The sequence below is a fragment of the Lepus europaeus genome, chromosome 8, assembly GCF_033115175.1.
Source record: "Lepus europaeus isolate LE1 chromosome 8, mLepTim1.pri, whole genome shotgun sequence".
NCBI lineage: Eukaryota > Metazoa > Chordata > Mammalia > Lagomorpha > Leporidae > Lepus > Lepus europaeus.
Window position 1 is genome coordinate 87,639,885 of NC_084834.1, and position 20,983 is coordinate 87,660,867.

Here is a 20,983-nt window from a genome sequence, read left to right on the forward strand (position 1 = left end):
GTCCCTACAGGCTGTGACCTTTAATCCATTCCTTAACTTCCCTATGCCATAGTCTTCAACTACAAAAACTTAAATAATGATAATAATCTCACAATATAGCTGTGATTCTGAGGAATTAATGAGACATTCTCTGTGAGATTGTTTAGAAGATAACCAGAACACAGTGAACAATATCCCATAATTTATATGATTTCCTGGATATTAACATACTGTTAAGAGGGGCTATCAGCTGTGGAAGCTGCAGAAAAATGTGTTATCTTTTCCTCCCTGTAGATATTGCATGATGATGACAGGTAAATGCTCCACTTAGAAGTCCTTAGACTGGGATGTCAATGTCCAATTATGTGCCATTTGATACATTATTCTCTAATTACAGAAAGAGAATGGTTAAGCATATTTCAAGTTTCTAACCAAATTTTCTTAATTTTGAATTCCAAAGGAAAATTTTTGTATATAAAATTGGTCATCTAAACCCCAAGGAAAAAATAGAAAAAGTTTTACAAAAAGCACTTTTTGTTTCTGAGGAATTTATTTTAATTTGTGAATCTAAGGAACATATGTTTTACATTTAAATACGCAGGGAATAACAAAAGTTACGTGTTTTATTGAAATGACTATTGTAACTAACATTATTCATGATTGATATTTTGTAATATTACCTTAAACTGAAATGACTAACAATGGAGAAACAAAAATAAGAATAGTTGTGCTCATGAATTGACTTTGTCTTCTATGTCACTAAATTTCTTTAGAGCAAGAACTCCTTTGCATACAGGCTATGCAAAAAGTATTCAAATAACTTTATGAAATAAACAAGCATACAGTTTGCTCAGATGAAAAAAAGAAATTGGCTTTCTTGGCGTGTAGAAAAACCAAAAACAGAGCAGATGTGCATGCAAAGACAAGTGAAAACACTGGCTGTTTCTCAGTAAAGGTGACAGTCTTGTCTCTCATAGTAATTTACGTACGGTATAGTAAGTAACCACTAAATGTGGTGACAGGGGGAATCTTCGCTGGAATGGTTCCTTTCACGAGTCGTAACCACACTTCCTGCCCGTAATTTAATTCTAGCAGGGCATCCCCAGTCAGCACCCTGTCACAGTGAATTTCACTGTTAATATTTTCAGACTCAAATGCAAGTTTGTCTCTTCCATCAACCACTAAAAACCCAGAGATATGAGCACTCAGTGACTCAATGGTGTACTTGAAAACATATACTCCAAGATACGGAACCCGAAATTTCCCAGTCCTTGGAGTATATGAAGCTCCATAATTGACATCCAAATCATTAAATAGGATAGGACCAGGAGTAGTCATTCCATAGGTATGAGATACAAAAAATGCCACCATCGGTGCGTATCTGTAAGATCCTTTGGAAAAATCTGTTAAAGGGAAAAAAAATGGCAAGAGTTAATTTCCATGTTTCTGTCTTGTTTTGTCTCTCTTCATATCGTTATCATTTTCCTCAGTTACAAAATGGCTTAGCAAAGAGAAAAAGTTTTCCATCAAATTTCACAAGGTGTGCTGGTGAGTGCCTGCATGCCTTACTCTTCTCTGGGCTGCATCACCCTAAGTGGTTTAACCTATTAGTGCCTCAATTTGTCCATTTAGATCAGGATAAAATCAAAATAACATTTGTTACCTTCCTCTTAGAAATGCCTCAAAGACTAATTTGCATGTTGCTTTGATCCCCTTGGAGATAAAGAAATTCAAAGCACTCTGATTATTATGGTATGCCAGAATATTTTAAAGCCCCTTGCAGGAATTGAAGCTGACATGATGTAGAAGCAATTTTTCTAGCACCTTGTCAAACAGATTTTAGAGGCTAATGCAGAAACCAAATGAAATCATATTCATTGCAGAAAAGTAGACAAAAGCAATTTTTCCTGTAATTAATGCCAAGTGTACTTACAAAGGCTGAGAATTAAAAATAGACTAAAAAATTTACTCTTTACTATGCAGCATACTATTAAGAAAAGCCTCATTTTTTTGTTGGCTGTCATTAAAGAGAATGCATTCTAGATACTGCATATATTTTCTGTCATAGAAATCAGAAATGGTGCATTCTTGCAGTAAATATAGAGCCATCAATATTCCTCACATTAAATGTACAAAATAGCTTTCTTGGATTACTCAACATTTTTGAGCATTTTCTGTTAGTCCTTGTGCAATTGAAAATGGCACTGTTTGCTTATCCTTTGTGGAAAATATATGAGGGTTTCATTTAAATGACCACATCTGATGAGAGTCAAAGGCATATTTCTTTAAGAGTTTGAGGAAAAAGAATTTATACCAGTGAGATACATACATTTGAATTGTCTTTTTTTTTTTTTTTTGAAGGCAGAGTGGACAGTGAGAGAGAGAGAGACAGACAGAAAGGTCTTCCTTTGCAGTTGGTTCACCCTCCAATGGCTGCTGCGGTAGCGTGCTGCGGCAGGCGCACCGCGCTGATCCGATGGCAGGAGCCAGGTGCTTCTCCTGGTCTCCCATGGGGTGCAGGGCCCAAGCACTTGGGCCATCCTCCACTGCACTCCCTGGCCACAGCAGAGAGCTGGCCTGGAAGAGGGGCAACCGGGACAGGATCGGTGCCCCGACCGGGACTAGAACCTGGGGTGCCGGCACTGCAGGCGGAGGATTAGCCTAGTGAGCCGCGGCGCCGGCTGAATTGTCTTTTAACATACATAAGAGAAAGATTATGAGGGAGAATGGAATTTTCAATGAACTGCCTTTGGTATAGCATCATTGAAAAGTTCCACAAGTGCTTATAAACACAAATGTCCCTGCCAAGAAAATATTTCCACTTGTAAATCATTATTCAGTAAGTTTCAGAAGTCAAAAGATTCCATGCTAAGTGAGCTGCATTATCTGGGCTTAGCCATTCATTCACAAATATTTTCCCAAAATGCTTCTGTGATAACATTGAGCAAACCCAGGGATGCATGCCCTTTTTTACCTGGAGGCAAAGCATTTTCTTCCACCAGCTTGATAGTGCAGTTGTCACCAGTAAAAGGATGTCGGCAAGCACAGGTAAAGCTTGTTCTTCCATTTATACATGTGCCCCCATTCTGGCACGGGGACTTCCTGCAGCCTGAATACTCTTCTGGTACTGGGAAAGAACCAACATGAAAGGGGATAAAGTGGCTGTTTTCCTGTTGACCTCAAATCATAATTTGCAGCAAAAAGGAAAAGCACTGAACTTGAGATAAGAATAATAGTGTGCAGGCACAGGTGCATTCTTCTTTGATGGCCGCTTCTTGCCACTGGGGTCTCTCTCACAGAGATTCTTCATGTACTTTTTTTTTTTTTTTTTTTTTTTTTTTGCCACAGTATCTTAGCTTTCCATACCTGAAATGCTCTCAAGGTCTTTTCAGCCAGATCAGAATGCCAGACTCAGAATGATTCTTAGGCCAGAGTGCTACTTACAGTGATTGTTATTCTATGAGTCTGCTGTGTTATTCTATGAGTCTGCTTCCCATGTTGGAATATTTCTCCTTTTTAATTCTATCTATTATTATTACCAGATGTTTGATCTTATTTATATGATCCCTTTAACACTTAATCCTATCTACATCTTAAGTGTTAAAGTGACCATATTAAGTGTTAAAGGGATCATATAAATAATTATCATTACCTCAGTAGACCTGAGTTACCATCTCTTTCCAAAGAAGCTATGCAGGGTTCGATGCAGTGATGTAGTGGGCTAAATCTCTGCCTGTGGTGCTGGCATTCCAAGAAGTGCACCTGTTTATATCCCAGCTGTTCCACTTCTGATCCAGCTCTCTGCTGATGGCCTAGGAAAGTGGTGGAAGATGACTCAACTGCTTGGGCCCCTGTACTCACATGAGAGACCAGGAAGAAGCTTCTGGCTCCTGGCTTTAATTGACTCAGCTCCAGCCATTGTGGCCATTTGGAGACTGAACCAGCAAATGGAAGACCATTCTCTCTGTCTTTCCCTCTTGCTGTCTGTAACTCTACCTCTCAAATAAGTAAATAAATAAATAAATTTCTAAAAGATTTATTTATTTATTTTAAAGTCATAGTTACACTGAGAGAGAAAGAGAGGCAGAGAGAGGTCTTCCATCCACTGATTCACTCCCCAAGTGGCTGCAATGGCTGGAGTTGCACCGATCTGAAGCCAGGAGCCAGGAGATTCCTTCAGGTTCCTCACATGAGTGCAGAGGCCGAAAGACTCAGGCCATTCGCTGCTTCTTTCCCAGGCCATGGCAGAGTGCTGGATAGGAACTGGAGCAGCCAGGACTCGAACTGGCACCCATATGGGATGCCGGTACTGCAGGTGGTGGCTTTACCCAATATGCCACAGTGCTGGCCCCATAAATAAATATTTAAAAAAATAATTTATCCATTGTTCTATTCTAAATGAAATGTTTTAGCCACCCTGTCTACCTTTGCTATCACTTCCAACTTTACACTTTACACATTCATCCAGGTCATTGATAAAAATACTTAATGGATCAATGTTGAGTATAGAACCTCATAACAGACAATTAAAGATTGATTGGCACTGAATTGGCATCTCCAGTTGGCAATGATTTGTTATACAGTTAGTTACAGGTCTACTTTTGTACATCTTTTGACTCCTATTTTTCTACTTTATTATTAAAATACTTAAAAAGTGATGAGGTGCCTTTATAAGCACCTGTTTATGTTAGTGTTCATTAGGTTATTTGTATTGAAATAAAAAACACATCTCTAGCTCCAATAAAGCATCGTTTACTTTTTTTAAAAAAAGATTTACTTATTTTTTGGAAGGCAGAGTTACAGAGAGGCAGAGACAGAGAAAGAGACAGACAGACACACACACACACACACAGAGAGAGAGAGAGAGAGAGAGAGAGAGAGAGAATCTTCCATCTGCTGGTTTACTCCTCAAATGGCCACACAGCTGGAGCTGAGCCATTCCGAAGCCAGGAGCCAGGCACTTCTTCCGGATCTCCTATGTGGGTGCAAGGGTCCAATGACTTGGGCCATATTCCACTGCTTTCCCAGGCCCTAGCAGAGAGCTGGATCAGAAGAGGAGCAGCCAGGACTTGAACTGGAGTCCATATGTGATGCTGGCACTGCAGGCAGAGCCTTTACCTGCTACACCACAGCTCCAGCCCCACATCATTTACTTTTTGACATCTTCTCTCATGTCTACCCAGTAGAGTAAATTACTTTAATTCTCTCAATTATTGCCATGATGCTTTGCAGGTCTCTCAAAGAATTTGCATACTTGGATACAATTACTTCCAAATAAAGTGTGAGTTTTTGTAAGGTTAGGGTTCAGACTCTCTGTTTCTTAAACTTTCTGTTGCTACTGCTTAGTACAGTGACTGTCATTTAGCAAGTGCTAAATTCGTGTCTTTTTGACACCAGGCTAGTTATGTAACACACAGAGAAGCACATTACACAAATTCACTCAGTGACTCTGACTCTAGGTAATATGACCATACAGCATCAGCATGAGTCTTTCTGCTTCATCCTGATTGCAATGCTCACTGTAATATTTCTACCCTCATATTTGTGAATGCACTCTTAGCGTCAGTACTGTTTTGACTATCCATTTATCAAAATTGTTTCTGACAAATAATTATACTTTCTTTTTTTTTTATTTAACAGATAGACAGTGAGAGAGAGAGACAGAGAGAAAGGTCTTCCTTCCATTGGTTCAGATAATTATACTTTTATTGCTCAAGAACTAGTGTAGATTCTTTTTCCACACCTACTACAAATGTCAACATTAATCTTTAATAATAAATGTTCAATTCACTGTTCCAATTACCCATCATTTATTCACTGGTGTATTTCCAACCATCTTTACTTCTTTTTCTTCAAAGTATCAGTTTTGATTTTTTGTCATCCCTTTTACATCACATCTTTCATTCTTGATCTTGTTTCCTGGTATCCTTGTTCCTTAAGCCCTCAAATATTACTTTTAAGCACATTCAAACATATCAGCAATCTTAACTGGATATATTAGCCTTCTCCAAGAAGAATTACTCTAAGCTTGCCATTTTATTATTGTTCCATTATCTTAAGCCATGACCTAGGAAATTAAGTGTTTTTATTTGCTATCATCGACTGTTTTCTCCTCATCCTTCGGAGTCATTAGCTTATTCAAAAGAAGAGTTAAAAGAATTGTCTAGATTAAAATATTGTTTGTCATTAGTCATTAGGAAAATGTAAAATATCATAAAATACAACTGCTTACCATCCAGATGGTAAAATAAACTACATTGATGATGTCAATGCTGGCAAAGACATCCAGCAATGACAACTCTCATACATTATTGATGGGAATGCTAAGTGGTTGGCCATTTCTTTTAAAATTGAAACTATACTTACAACCAAGCTATGCTACTGCTGCTTATCTATTCAAAAGAAAAGAAAACTTACATTCACACAAAAACCTGCATGTCAGCATTATTCATAATCACTCCAAGTTGTAAACAGCCCAAATACCTTTCAACTGGTAAGCAGAAAAACTGTAGTATATCCATATAATGGACTACTACTCAGTAATAATAAAAAGGAATAGGTATAGCAATGCCGGTGAGAGTCAGGAACACACTATTTTAAGTAAAAAAAAAAAGCCAGATTCAAGAGTCTCTGCAGACTGTAGAAGTTCATTTATTAAATATTCCAGGAAAGAAAATTGTATACGAAGAAACAGATCACTGGTTGCCAGTGCCTAGGAGTGGGGATAGAGTTTGACTACAAAGATGCAAGAGGAAATGTTATGGCGTGTTAGAACTGTTCTCTATCTTGATGGTGGTATCAGTGAATTTAACTGTGTATAAATTATACCACAAGCAAACAAACAGTATCTGTTTCAAGTCCCTCAATTGCTTGTCTAGGATTTCAAAATCATTTTAGGTCCTTTTGCTCCTCTTCCTCCACCTCCTCCTTCTCCTCTTCTTTCTCCCTCTGATCCTTCATCCCTCTCTCTCTCTCTTTTACCTTCCTGCTCTCTCCAAATAAAGGCAGTCTCCATGTTTCTATCTTCTACCTTTTTCCTCTTCTAGATATTTGTTTTACTTCTGTATCCTCCTGTATCACCTCTTTAAATGATTTCCAAATTCTATCTATACATCTTTTTCTGCTTCCGGACTTCCATTTAAACTGGACTTTTGGTCACTTCCATATAGATAATAGATCTTCAAACTGTATGTCACAAACTAAAATTCTCTGCCTGTGTACATTTATTTTCTTTTCTTTCTTTTTTTTTTGACAGGCAGAGTTAGACAGTGAGAGAGAGAGGCAGAGAGAAAGGTCTTCCTTCCATTGGTTTACCCCCCAAATGGCCGCTATGGCCAGCGCTCAGTGCTGATCTGAAGCCAGGAGCCAGGTGCTTCCTCCTGGTCTTCCATGCAGGTGCAGGGGCCCAAGGACTTGGGCCATGCTCCACTGCCTTACTGGGCCACAGCAGAGAGCTGGACTGGAAGAAGAGCAACCGAGACAGAACCGGTGCCCCAACCGGGACTAGAACCCGGAATGCCGGTGCTGCAGGTGGAGGATTAGCCTGGTGAGCTGCGGCGCTGGCCCTGCCTGTGTACATTTCTACCTCCCCATGTTACTTTTTATATTAATGGATTAATGAATTTCCTAGTTATCAATCCACTTTGGTGGTTTTTTTTTATTCTAAGAATTTATATTTCCAATTAGTTGTTGTTTTCCATCAATTACATATTCATATTTAACTGATGTCCCTAGCTATAATTTTATTCTTGTCTCTTATCATCTAGTTTAAGTCTTCATTGGTTCATGCCTACATTATTTTAATACTGGTCTGCCTGAAGAACTCAGAATAAACCTTAGTAAGGAACATGTATGGGGTAACATTCCCATGCAAACAATTTTCATTTCTCTTCATGAATTTGAGCATATTACACTCAACAGAATAAGTAATTAGTTGAAGAAATGATTGCCTCGTCAAAGTATAACTTTTTTCGTAAGATTTATCCATACACCCAGTACTTGATAAGACACTAAACTCTTATAATAATAAACTCCTGTAACACTCATTTAGTGACAGTATACGCTTTAGTATGCTATATAGCTTTATAATAACATAGTGTTGATAGGTACAAGTCATTGTAGATGTTTGGGGGAGTGAATCAGCAGATGGGAGTGCTGTCTCTCTCCCTCTCTCTTTCTGTTTATGTGTATATGTTGTGTGTGTGTCTGTTGATCTCTCTCTCTCTCTCTCTCTCTCTGTGCCCCTTAAATAAATAAATAATTTTAAAAATTAAAAAATGGTTTAATAACACATGACACATTGGTTAATGACCAGGAAAAATGCATATATTCTTTGTATTTAACTTACAGATCACTTAATTAAATTTATTTTCTGACCTTTGATGACAAACATCTGTTATCAAGAAGCAGCTTGTCTATGGCCATACCATACCACTCTGAACACGCCCAATCTCGTCTGATCTCAGAAGAAAGCAGCTCCCTCGGGTGATTACTGACGTCATAAATAAGAGTGTCAATTGTTAAATCAACAACAGGAGTCACTGTTCACTTATTCCCCATGTAGGATCTCTGTCCTTAATGTGTTGTACTATGTGAATTAATGGTAAAACTAGTATTCAAACAGTACTTTATACTTCGTGTGTCTGTGTGGGTGCAATCTGTTGAAATCTTTACTTGGTATATACTAAGTTGATATTCTGTATATAAAGATAATTAAAAATTAATCTTAATGAAGAGTGGAATGGGAGAGGGAATAGGAGATGGGATGGTTTGCGGGTGGGAGCATGGTTACGGGGGGGAAACCGCTATAATCCAAAAGTTGTATTTTCAAAATTTATATTTATTAAATAAAAGTTTTTTAAAAAAGCAGCTCCTGTGATTCTTGCATGGGAAAGAACCCAAGTATATGCAGTGACTATGTCAATGAAATAAGGCATTCTGTCCCATTTTGTTGTGAGTGTTAGACCAAATGTTGGAATTTGTGTTCAGAAATGACCATCAAGTACATGGGTTTCTGACGACTCATCTTAGATATTCTGGCCACTTTATTGTAGGTCAAGGTTCAGAAAACGGTTGTCAACTTTGTCAAGATTCTGTCTTCAGCTGTCACCATCCTTCCAAATGAAGGGGCATCTTATGGAAAACCGGGGAAATCTTTCTTCCCCAGGGAGCCTGAACAAAAAGTAGTTCATTTAATATTCTCTTCAACACCGATGTTTTATTGACACAAACTGGGGAGGCCAACCCCAGTAGCAAGGCTGCTAATCAACTCTGACGCAAAGAATGTTTTTAAGATCATGTGCAAACGAGAGCTAACGTAGTAGGCCTGCCACTGCTACCTTTAGAAAAGCCTGTATGCAACGTTTTCCCCTTGAGCAGCATCTGGGGCCTTGACTCGTCTCCATTCCCTAGCTGATAATTGCCATTTACTGTGCCCTTGTCCAGACTCCGTGTAAGCAATATGCTTTATGCTGGATAGCTCCTTTCCTTCTGAGAAGCTAGCATTTCCCTGCGTGCCTGGGTGACCAGCACCCAATAAAATCCTTGGCTGCAGAGGATCTGATGGGCTTCTCCATGGAGAAATATTGTACGCATGGCTACATTTTTGTGCCTGGAATAAGAACACTTAACAATGAGCCCTTTCATGGGAGGGAAAGAGATAAGGATGGCTGTGCATGGGTTTTTCCAGATTTTGAATGTATCTCTTCTTCTAGCGGATCCTGTTGTGTATCTTTGGACCATAAAAACCCTTAGCTGTAAACACAAGCAGAAGTCAAGTCCTACAAATGCTTCTGGTGACTCCTTAAACACGTGCATGGTTTTGGGGGCCTTCTAAAGGAGATCACAAATTCTAATTCCAAGTAGGTAGCTTTCAAAATTTAGGTGGCTTATATTCAGTAATTTTGTACAGAAACCAACTTGTTAGATACCTTGAGTTATATTTGAATATTTTGTTTTATAATATAAAAAATGACATAATTAGAAAATGTTTTGGATAAAATAATTCTTAAAACATTTTGTAGATCATCTTAAACTTGTGCTTATCATAAATGTGCATTTTTAAACAGCTGAGTCTTTACATTTTGTATTCTATTCTTCTTGATTTATGATTATATTATAAGCATAAGCTAAGTTATAAGCATATGCTGAGTTAACATTGTAATCTGTAAAGTCGGGACAATGTAATACCATGAGTCTATAAATTATATTTCTCATGGAAAGAATTGCATATCAAATAGTAAATGAAAACACTGAGAAAATATAAACATTAATATCACTAAGAAAATTATATCATATAGCCATCACTAACTTACTAATATACCCCATGAAGATTTTTTTCTTTATCCTCAAAATAAACTCTTCAGGTGGGCACATTATTTAATAAGCAAGGAAAGTAAGGTCTGGAAAAATAAATGACTTATTACAGATAAATATATTGCCAGGCAGGACTTGAGCCTTGGTTTCCTGATTCCAAATTCAGAGCTCATTAATTATCCCAATAGCCTTGAAGAAGTTTCACAAGTAAGTAGAAATGGCTTTTATCTGATACAAGATAATTAACTATTCGTTAGCCTCTTATTTTTCTGAGAGAGAAAGAGAGAGAGAGAGATGGAGAGGGAGAGAGAGAGACAGAGACAGAGAGAAATATTGCCTAGCTGCTTGTTCACTCCCCTGCAGCTGGGGCTGGCAACAGGCTGAAGCCAAAAACTAGGAACTCAATCCAAGTCTCCCACATGGGTGGCAGGCACCCAGTTACTTGAACCATCACCTTTACCTTCCAAGGTCTGCATTAACAGGAAGTTGGAGTCAGGAGCCAGAGCTGGGAGCCAACACTAGGTACTCTGATGTGGGCAGGCAAGAGTCTTAACTGCTAGGCTAAATGCCCATCCATATTTTTCTCTTCTAAATTGCTATGTTCACAACAATGATAATCTCAAAATTTGTATTTAGTATATTATCAAATGTTTCATAGAATGTAATATTTCTTAGGCTTATAGGAATAATTATAAAATGAGTGATTTATTAAAGAGAACCAACTTGGGAAATATTGGGGAAATGGTTGAAATCAAATGTCCTTGGTTTCCCAAGCAGCAGGTACATGGGCTCAGCAGTGGGGCTGCTGACATATAAAGACAGGATCCAAGAGAAAGGACTTTGGGAAGGGCAAGCAGCCAAACTCCTCTGCAGAGAGATGTCTGCCAATTGCTGTGCAAACAAATCCTCAAAGACGAAATCAAACCCTCTTGGTGTCTATTGGAATAGTGTTTAGAAACAAGTCAAATATTTAGCAATTGAACCAGACTAGCTTATCAGCAATGGCATACTAGGAATCCAGATTAGCATAAGTGAATGTAGACATGGTTCAAAACAAAGTGCTAGCAATGAGCACTCTCAAATTGGCCTCTTACTATTTCATTCAAAGAAGATCTTGTGAATAACTGTTGATGATTTTTGATAACTACTTTATATCATGTCAGCAGCCCCACTGCTGAGCACATGTACCTACTGCTTGTGAACCCAAGGACATTTGATTTTGTGTATACTATAACTTTTCCAGTGCCTGTGATGTAGTAAATATGAATAAGTAATATTCAATATTTAGGAAATATTGATTTTATTAGGCTAAGTAAATTACCAGTTAACAAAATTAAGACTAAAATTTAAAAATGATATTTATATAACTTTTCTTCTATAAACTGCAATTATTAGATAAATAATAGTAGTTATAATCTGAACAACATGACTGAGATTCATATGATAGTAAGCTGTCTTCTGACCTTAGTTATGTAGACTATAATGTGAATCTATGGTATTCATCGTATAATAACAAAACTCAAAGGGAACATAGTCAATGTATCAGCGTGTATCAGTGTGTCAAATACAGTAGTTTATTCTGATATTGTTTTATTTATACAGGGCAACTTAACCTGATGCCACTGGCTTTATCATCTCACATGGATCTTACTTGCTAATCTATCCAATGAACACCACCATTTTTATGGCCCAGAGAAGCAGGGCCAGGTTAGTGGGCATGTAAAACTATACACACATTTAAAGGGCTCCACACATCATGTTGGTTGTTGGTTCTCCATAAAGTGAATACTTACTTTAAACATAGAATTAAGAATATAGTCCCTTCATTGTCACTAATATCCTTACTGAGATAGAATCAAGCATTTGTAATTAATGATTCATTGTGATAGATAGAACTGTAAAAAATTCACAGTAAACAAAGGAGTAGGAAGCAATTTTATCAAGACATCATTGGAAAACAGAATTAGAGATGAATTATTTCCTATTAGAACATTAAGCCTGCTACTGAGCCAATCACTATATGAGTATCTAAATATAATTTTATGAGCTCCTAACATGCATTCTTTTTTCCCATTAAAATTCTTTTTATTTATGTATTATATTTATTTGAAAGGTAAGAGAGACAGAAAGAGAGACACCATCCATCTGCTGGTTCACTCCCTAAATGCCCTTTTTTTTTCTCATTTAATTTCTTTTAAAAATATTTTTCCCTAAATAAGCATTTTATTTAAGGAATACAAACTTCATGCATTTCATAAGCACAACTTTAAGAATATAGTGATTCTTCCCACCATACCCACCCTCTGACCCATACTACCACCTCTCCTCCACCTCCTCCCTCTTCAATTCCCAGTCTCATTCTCCACTTAGATACATTTTCAATTAACTTTATAAACAGAAGACCAACTCTATACTAAATAAAAGGTTCAACAATTTGTATGAAAAAAAGGAAAAAAAACAAAAAAACAAAAAAACCCTGTTCCTCAACTTGGGACCCTGGCACTCTTGTGAGAAACACAGATGGAGTTCCTGGTTCCTGGCTCCTGGCTTTCACCTGAACCAGCTCAGGGTACTGTGTCGTTTTGGGGAGAGAACCAGTTGGTAGATCTCTTTCTCTTTGTGCCTCACTCTCGCTCTGTTACTTTGCCTTTCAAATAAATAATATAAATCTTTGTAACAATATAAAATTCATGCAAATAGACATATAATTTAACAGTAGTATATGAGAAATTATGAGAAAAATCTATTTCTTTTAGTTAAAATCAATTATTCTTATTGTGAGGTCATTCAATATTAGTCGTATGGCAAATATATTCATAACGTATTTCTTTTGTACAGAGAGACTATTACGCAGTTCATTTGTACCACATTGAATTATTTTTTCCTCCCGATTATCATTGCCTGTTAATGGAATACTCTGGCCTCATCTCCAAATTCAAAACCTCAGAACATTCTTGCCCCAAGTGTCATGCATTCAGGCTGTGAATGCAGTCTGCCACACATTTCACTTAATGACTTTGGCCAAATACCTGTTGCAATTCTATCACTTAAAAGAAAAAAAAAACTGAGGCCCAGAGAGATGGACTTTTTACCTAGCTAATACCTAACAAAGAAACTTTTTAACACAATTAGGACCAGAATCAAGATTTGATGTTCCTCAGATCATTCCTTGATTAAACTGTTTCTCTGCTTCTGTAGGTTGTACCTGCAAGATTTTCCTCATATCAGTTTCCTCTGTTTCAATTACCTTTTCTTTAAACATTAATCTTACCAATATTCATTCAGCAATGTCCTAATTGGTACCTTAATTTCATTCTCTGAAATCATGCTACATATTACTGCTAGTTTCATCCAGAAAATTCCCAGTTCTTACCATGCCTTACCCACTGCTCCACATTTTAAGACATTCTGCTCTACAGAATGTTGTCTGAGTTCCTTATCTGGGCATTTGCAATCTTTGGCAATCTACTCATATCTAATTCCTGACATTCATTGTAGACAGCATTCAACACAGTTATTCAGTTTCTATTGCATACCTGATATCGTGCCAGGTAATGTCAAAAATGAACGTCTGGTGAAAAATATTCTATGGGAGAAAATCTGATTGTTTTATAGAGGTCTGTCTGGAAAAAATTAAAAGCATGTAGACAAACATTTGTACTGGAAGTACCTGTTTTGGATTGATGTCTAAATTAATAGTTAGACTCAGCTTCAAATCTGTCAGTGACCTTTGCATTATCTGAGTATACGCCTAAGATGAAGTAAGCACATTTTACGTTTTATGATCTTGATGAAGTGTAATAGATCTACCAAACATCATTTCAATAAAAATAGAGGTTAAAAGTTATTTCTTAGTAACAGCTTACCTGGAGATATAATGTTGTCTGTGTTTCTTTGAGTCCGGCCTATCAGAATAGTGGTAACATTCACTGTTGGTTTCTTGAGTGTATTAGGTTTCTTCAACAAGGACTTGACTTGCTTCTGAGACCTGACAGCATTTGCCAGGTTACCAGACAATGATCGATCTATATACCAAGTTAAATTAGACAGGGCAGCTTGAGTTTTTACCTCAATTATCGGTTCCACAAATTCTGTTAGAGCTTTCTGAAGAAGGTGAATATCTGGTAAGGAACCTTTTATCCACTTAGGTATGGTAGCATTCAGTTCTGATATATTTGTGGAAGCACCGTGACACATTATTAAGACTTCATTGAGAGTTTTGTTAAGTAATGAGAAGTTAATTGAAAGACGGATGGATTTTGCTTCTAGTGCCTTAAATCTGGAATTTAATACCTGTAGTTGAAGTGCTTGGTCTCTATCATTAGTGGCCACACTACCTCTTTTAAGTGAAATATAATAAGGTATGAGTGTCTGGATCACTTTAGATTCAATCTCTTGCAACTTGGTTTCAAAATGTTTGGAAATCTTGGTGGCTAAGAGTATTTTTTCTTCCAAATGACTCATATTTTGCTGATATTTTGCCATTTGGGACGTGGTTTCATTGAACATTTGATAAAGTTTCTGAAAATTTAACTGACTTAATTTTTCATCTTTAGGGAAATACGCGAGAGCCTTGGCAACTTGCAAAACAAAGTCATATTTCTGATTGTCATTAACCAAAATCTCAATAGAATCATTCAGGCGTTGAAAGTGAGAAATAAATGCCAAAATGGTTTCCATATTTTGGGTACATTTATCATGGATCTCAGGATTATACTTAGTAGCACTCAAAGTCTCTTTTAGCACATAGTTATCTTGAATGAAGTCAATGGCATTATTGATAACAGTCATTGTCTTATTTAGGCCATCTTCCATTTCTAAGGCATATTCATTGATTCTTCTTTCAAAAGTATCACCACGACTTTGTACTTCATTTCTAAGTAAGGTGTGTCTTTTTGTAAGTTCTTTGATAAGAAAATTTAGACTATTGACAGCGTTTGTTAGATTTTCCATCCTTTTCCTTGTAACTGCTGCCTCCTTTGGTTGTTCATATGTCATTGTCTGTCTAAGAGATGCTCCCTGCTCGAGCAAAGGTTGAAGAATCTCCATGTCATGTGTCAAGTCATTTAATTGCTCACTCATTTGATTCATCTTACTGTCCATCGGAAACAGAACCTCAGCCAAAGTTTGGTTTAAAACATGCAAATTCTCTTCTGTGTCCCTAAGTTGAAATTTAAAATCATTTCTACACTTGGATAACAAGTCATCACACTCACCCCTGACAAATTCTTTCCCCATCTCCACAGTGATGGTGAGGTTGTTAATCTTGCTGTCCTGGATGTGCAAATCATGAAACATTTGCAGCAGCATCAAACCCTGCTTCTTCATATTCTCCTTTAGAGTAGACATGTATTCAGTGACATTACTGCTAACTGACTCACCAGCTGGCACATTCTTCTGGTCTGATAAAAGCTGCTCATGTACTTCCTTCATTTTAGAAAGAGTCTGATTGAGGGATTCATAATACAGAAGGCTCCTAGCGCGTTCCTGTGCTAGAGCATCTTCTAAACGAACCTGCTTTGCTTCTAGTTCTTTAATTGGCTTCTCACATGTGAAGGTCATTTCATGCCTTACATCCACAATGTGATTCTTTAGATCTACTACATCAGGCAAAGTAGGTCTGTTTTCTTGAATTGAAACTGACTTTTGCTGGGCTGTTGCTGAAATCACAGATTCATTAACTTGTTTAATTAATTGCCGGGTGTTTTCAAGATCCTCTGATAGACTTGATACAGTTTTGAAGAGCTGAGCGACAGTCTCTTGCATGTCATTTTGAAAAATTTTAAATTGTTCTTTTACTATGTCTGTTACCAAATCATTGAAGCTTTTGGATTTTAGACCTAGAAAAAGAAGTGAAGAACAATGAATGGTGCATGGTTTTAATCATATAAGACTTCAGATATCTCTAATGAGATAAACAGTTTGAGATTAAATACTTGAGAAGATGTAATAATAAAAATACTTAAACACATTTACATACAAAAATGTGGAAAAAAACCCTGCAATTTGTGGGGGATTTTTACTTTCTTAACTGACAAGTCTGAGAGAAGCTAATTGCAGTGTAAAACATACTACAATGCTAAAACTAGAGCTCTGTAGTCAAGATATGAAGGAACTGCTACTGGCTTCAGGAGTAGAGATACATATGAACCAACTCTTGTTCTGATCTCACATGAAAATAAATGGCTTCAGGCTTTTTGCCTTAGTAAATTATATCAGGTGTTAGCACATGACCATGTTATTAGCTTTCTAGTAATTAGGTTTCAGAGCTTATGTTTTGCGCTTATAAGAGCTAATAAATTGACTGTAGAGGAGAACCTTAATGAGATTCCCAAGTGAGGAAAAATATAAAGTAATATTCACAAGATTTAACAATGGTTTATAATAACAATAAAATCATAATAATGAGAGGCTTGAGGATCACAAAACTAAGTCCACCTCAAATAAAAGCAAGAATTCAAGATAGAATAGATTATCATAATATGACATTAATTAATACAGTGAGAGAAAGGGAAACTTGCCACAAATGCAGCACTTAACAGTATCTACAGTGTGAGAAAGCTTGGGTTGATTATAACCAGAATGTGGTGACATTAAAGGTAATATTAGGGTACTGGACTGTTCAGAACTACTTAGAATAAAAAAATGTAAAATTCAGTAAAAAATACAACATATGCTTGATGTGGAACTATAGTATCTAACTGTGGACACACCTAAGTTGAAGATATGTCTATTTAATTCAAAAGGACTGTAAAACAAAATATAGTTAACATAATACAAAGCACTTTAAATCAGAAAGTTTATACAATGGGATATTGCCGTAGTTAAAGCTACTATGTAGCCTATTCAAGAAAGATCATTATTGGATAAAAATGAACCCAGGCTCTTCATGTCTTCATTTCATAATCAAGTTTTCAAAAGTATTGAATATGCATGGAGGACATACTTAAAAATATTGTGAAAGAACAATTCTAAAAATAGAACAATGTATTGCTAGAGCACCTTGATATTACTTAGTCTGGTACAAAGACAATGCTGGAAGTGTGGGTGGTGGTTTATGTGGAGTTATATTTCCCTAGAAATCCTACACTCTAAATATCAATGTTGCTAAATGAAAAGAAAAAGGAAAAGATATTTTATTTTACTTTTTCTAAGTCTATTTGAAACAGAAATAAGTTTGAAAGTCCAAAATATAGGGGCCAGTGCTTTGGCTCAGTGAGTTAAACTGCCACCTGCTGTCATCCCATGCGAGCACAGGTTTGAGTCCTGGCTGCTCAACTTCCTATCCAGCTCTCTGCTATGGCCTGGGAAAGCAGTACAAGATGGCCCAAGTCCTTGGGCTCTCGCCACCTACTTTGGAGACTTTGAAGGGGTTCTAGACTCATGGCTGTTTTGGCCATTTGGGACGTGAACCAGCAAATGGGAGATTCTCTCTCTCCGACTCCTTTTTAAAATAAATAAATCAAAAACTTTTTTAAAAGGCAGAAATATGTAGGTAAAGATCATGTGTGGTAGAAAATACCAATAAAAACATGTGAAGTATGAAGTAGTAATCAATGACACATAGCACCAAAGTACCAAGGAAAGAATAAATTAATTAAAAGGCTAAGTAGCCACAATTATGAGAAATCATATGGAAATAGCCTCAGTTGTGTCTAATAACATGGATAATCACAACAGAAAGGCTTAAAGTATTTTTATCTTCTAAATTTTGCTTAGACCGTTATCCATTTATTCAACAAATATTCATTAAATACATTCTATATGCTACATATAAAATGAAATTTGGAAAGTAAGATTTCTGATCTCAAATATGTTAGCTTCACTGAGTGTACAGTGATAGCAATGGTAAAGTTATTTTTATTGCTGTTTCTATAGGATCATTAAGCTATTTCCTAGTTATTAAAGTTGACTTCAATTATCATGGCACCAAAAACTTGATAAAATACTATAAAATGTTTATGGTTAGGGATTAAACCTTCTTTGATTTTATAGCCAGCCCCATATTTATATTTGAAGATGTTTTCAAAATTGAAATAAAAATACCTTTAATCTTTACTGAACTGGTTAATTAGTTATGGAAATGACAATAGATGCTTAACTTTAGTAAACTAAAACTACATAAATCAAAGTCTAAATAGGAATAGCAGTAGGTAAGAACAGAATCTTTTTCAATGCAATTAGATAAATGTGAGGTACTGTCGCTATTGTGCTTTAAAACTTTCATGACAAAATATGTGGGAGAAAGGATAAAATCCGGGCAGTCTGCAAACATACCAAGCAGAGTAGCAGTGTAAGGATTTGCTTTTGAATAAGGAGATTTTCAGTTAACCCTTCCACAGTTTGTTACTAAAGAAGATTTGTGCAAGACTTTGATTTTGTGAAATATATCAGAATGTTTTATGTTCATATATGACTGGTCACATTTAAAAAATTCTACCTGATTCTGCTTTACATAATTTACACATTTCTATTTTTTAAACAGATTCTATTGTGTTTGACAAGCACAGATAGATTGGATATCAAACACATTGGCATGACCCATCTCTGGTTGTGCATGGCCTTTCTGTACCATTCAGCTATCTCTGATGATTGAGACAGTATTTTCAACAGTTTCTCAGGCTACTGCTGATTAAGCAGTGTTTCTCACCTTGGTTGTAAAATAAACAAGGGAAGAAGTGGTGGTTGTACTAGACAAACACAGCTCCTTGGGGGTGGGCTTAGTTTTTGTTTCCTGTAAGGATATTCATTAAGCACAAGCCCTCTGGTTCTCATAATTAATAACTGTGCTCAGTACACAATTAATTGCTCCTATCAAGGAGGGAATTTCATCATTGTTGCTGTTGCCATATGTGTTTTTTTTTTTCCTTTGTCAGTGCCACTAGTTTTTTAGTAGATTAGTAGGTCACAAAAAGCAATTGAAGGGCCTAGTGCTCTGAGATCATGATAATCAAATTTCGCTAAACAAATTTCATTCAGATGGTTATGATCAATTATTTACTGTTCCTATTTGACTTCTTTCTCGTGTTTTCGCTGAAGGGGGAAAATGTTCCTCTTTCATGCTCAGGCACTAGGGAGCTTTGGTTACAGCAGATGTGCGGAGAAGGAGCTTTCTCAGTGGCTGAACGGCACCAAATATTTATATGTTAAGAAAATTATACTACCAATAAGTTATGAGAGATGCCAAATATCCATCTTTTATTTTTGAACTTTGAAACACAATAGAGAAAACATAATATAAGAATGATATAGGCCGGCGCCGCGGCTCAATAGGCTAATCCTCCGCCTAGCAGCGCCGGCACACCAAGTTCTAGTCCTGGTCGGGGTGCTGGATTCTGTCCCGGTTGCCCCTCTTCCAGGCCAGCTCTCTGCTGTGGTCAGGGAGTGCAGAGGAGGATGGCCCAAGTGCTTGGGCTCTGCACCCCATGGGAGACCAGGATAAGCACCTGGCTCCTGGCTTCGGATCAGCGCATTGCACCAGCCACAGCGCGCCGGCTGCGGCAGCCATTGGAGGGTAAACCAACAAAAAAGGAAGACTTTTCTCTCTGTCTCTCTCTCTAACTGTCCACACTGCCTGTCAAAAAAAAAGAATGATATAGAGGTCAACATTGTGGCATAGCATATAAAATTGAGGCCTGTGATGCCAGCATCCCATATGTGCACCTGTTCAAGTCCTGGCTACTCCACTTACAATCTAGCTCCCTGCTAATGGCCTGGAAAAAGCAGTGGAAAATGGTCCAAGTGCTTGAGACCCTGCCACCTATGTGGGAGACCTGGATGAAGCTCCTGATCTTTGATTTTGGCCTGGCTCAACCCTAGTTGGGAGTGAACAAGCAGATGGAAGATCTCTTTCTCTGTCTCTCCCACTCTCTCTGTAATTCTTTCAAATGAATGAAGAAATCTTTAAAATAAAAAGCAAATGACATAAATGGAATTGTAGAATGAGTATTGTAAAAAATAAAGCACAGTGAAGGAGAGGAGTAATTCTGAAACATACAATAAATTTAATGAATTGGGACACTCTTGGCAACCAAACGTGCACCTGGGCATCAAGCCCACCTGAAACTCTTCTATCTGGTTAACTTATCTCAATCTCTCACTCAACAGTTGATGTGGTGTTTCCTCCCACAAGCCTTTCTTTTTCCTTAGACTGAATTTGTTGAAAGTCTTTATTGGTCCTATTGTACCCTGGGAATAATGCTATCTGCTATTGAAGCAGTTACTCACTGGCTATAAATCTATGTGGTATGCAGAATAATGTGCAGTCATGCCCCTGCTCCCTAATACAACCTTGATGTTTCTACACCCAGTACCTGTAGATATGTTGCCCCCCAGGTCAAGAGGGATGTGGCAGTTGTGGTTAAGTCTAAAGACTCTGAGATGAAGGAATTTTCCTGGATTATCCAAGTAGGCCCAATCTAATAACACGAGTCCTTCAGAGTGAAAGAGGAATTCAGAAGAGAAGGCAGGAGGGACTCCATGAGGACTCAACACAATGTTATTGGCTTTGAACATGGGGAAAGAGAGAGGAGTCAAGAAGTACAGTGGCCTCTAGAAGCTAGCAACAGGCCTCACTTTACTGATATCTAACAATCAGGGCTCTCTGGCCCAGCTTCAGGAAAGTGAATGTTGCCAATAACAAGTATTAGTGGGAAAAATATTATGCTAAGGAACCTCCAGTGAGAAACTA

At 37.2% G+C, this 20,983-nt stretch overlaps 1 protein-coding gene across 1 annotated transcript in view; it reads right to left on the bottom strand.

Moving 5' to 3' along the window:
* Positions 1 to 591: 591 nt before the first annotated feature.
* Positions 592 to 20,983, bottom strand: part of MMRN1 (multimerin 1) — a 68,502-nt gene continuing 48,110 nt past the window's right edge. Inside the window, exons 6-8 of the mRNA XM_062199159.1 lie at positions 14,160 to 16,133; positions 2,954 to 3,100; positions 592 to 1,382 (exon numbers count right to left, since the gene is read on the bottom strand). Coding sequence (XP_062055143.1) covers positions 961 to 1,382; positions 2,954 to 3,100; positions 14,160 to 16,133 — 2,543 coding nt within the window. The 3' untranslated portion in view covers positions 592 to 960. The remainder of the gene's footprint in view (positions 1,383 to 2,953; positions 3,101 to 14,159; positions 16,134 to 20,983) is intronic.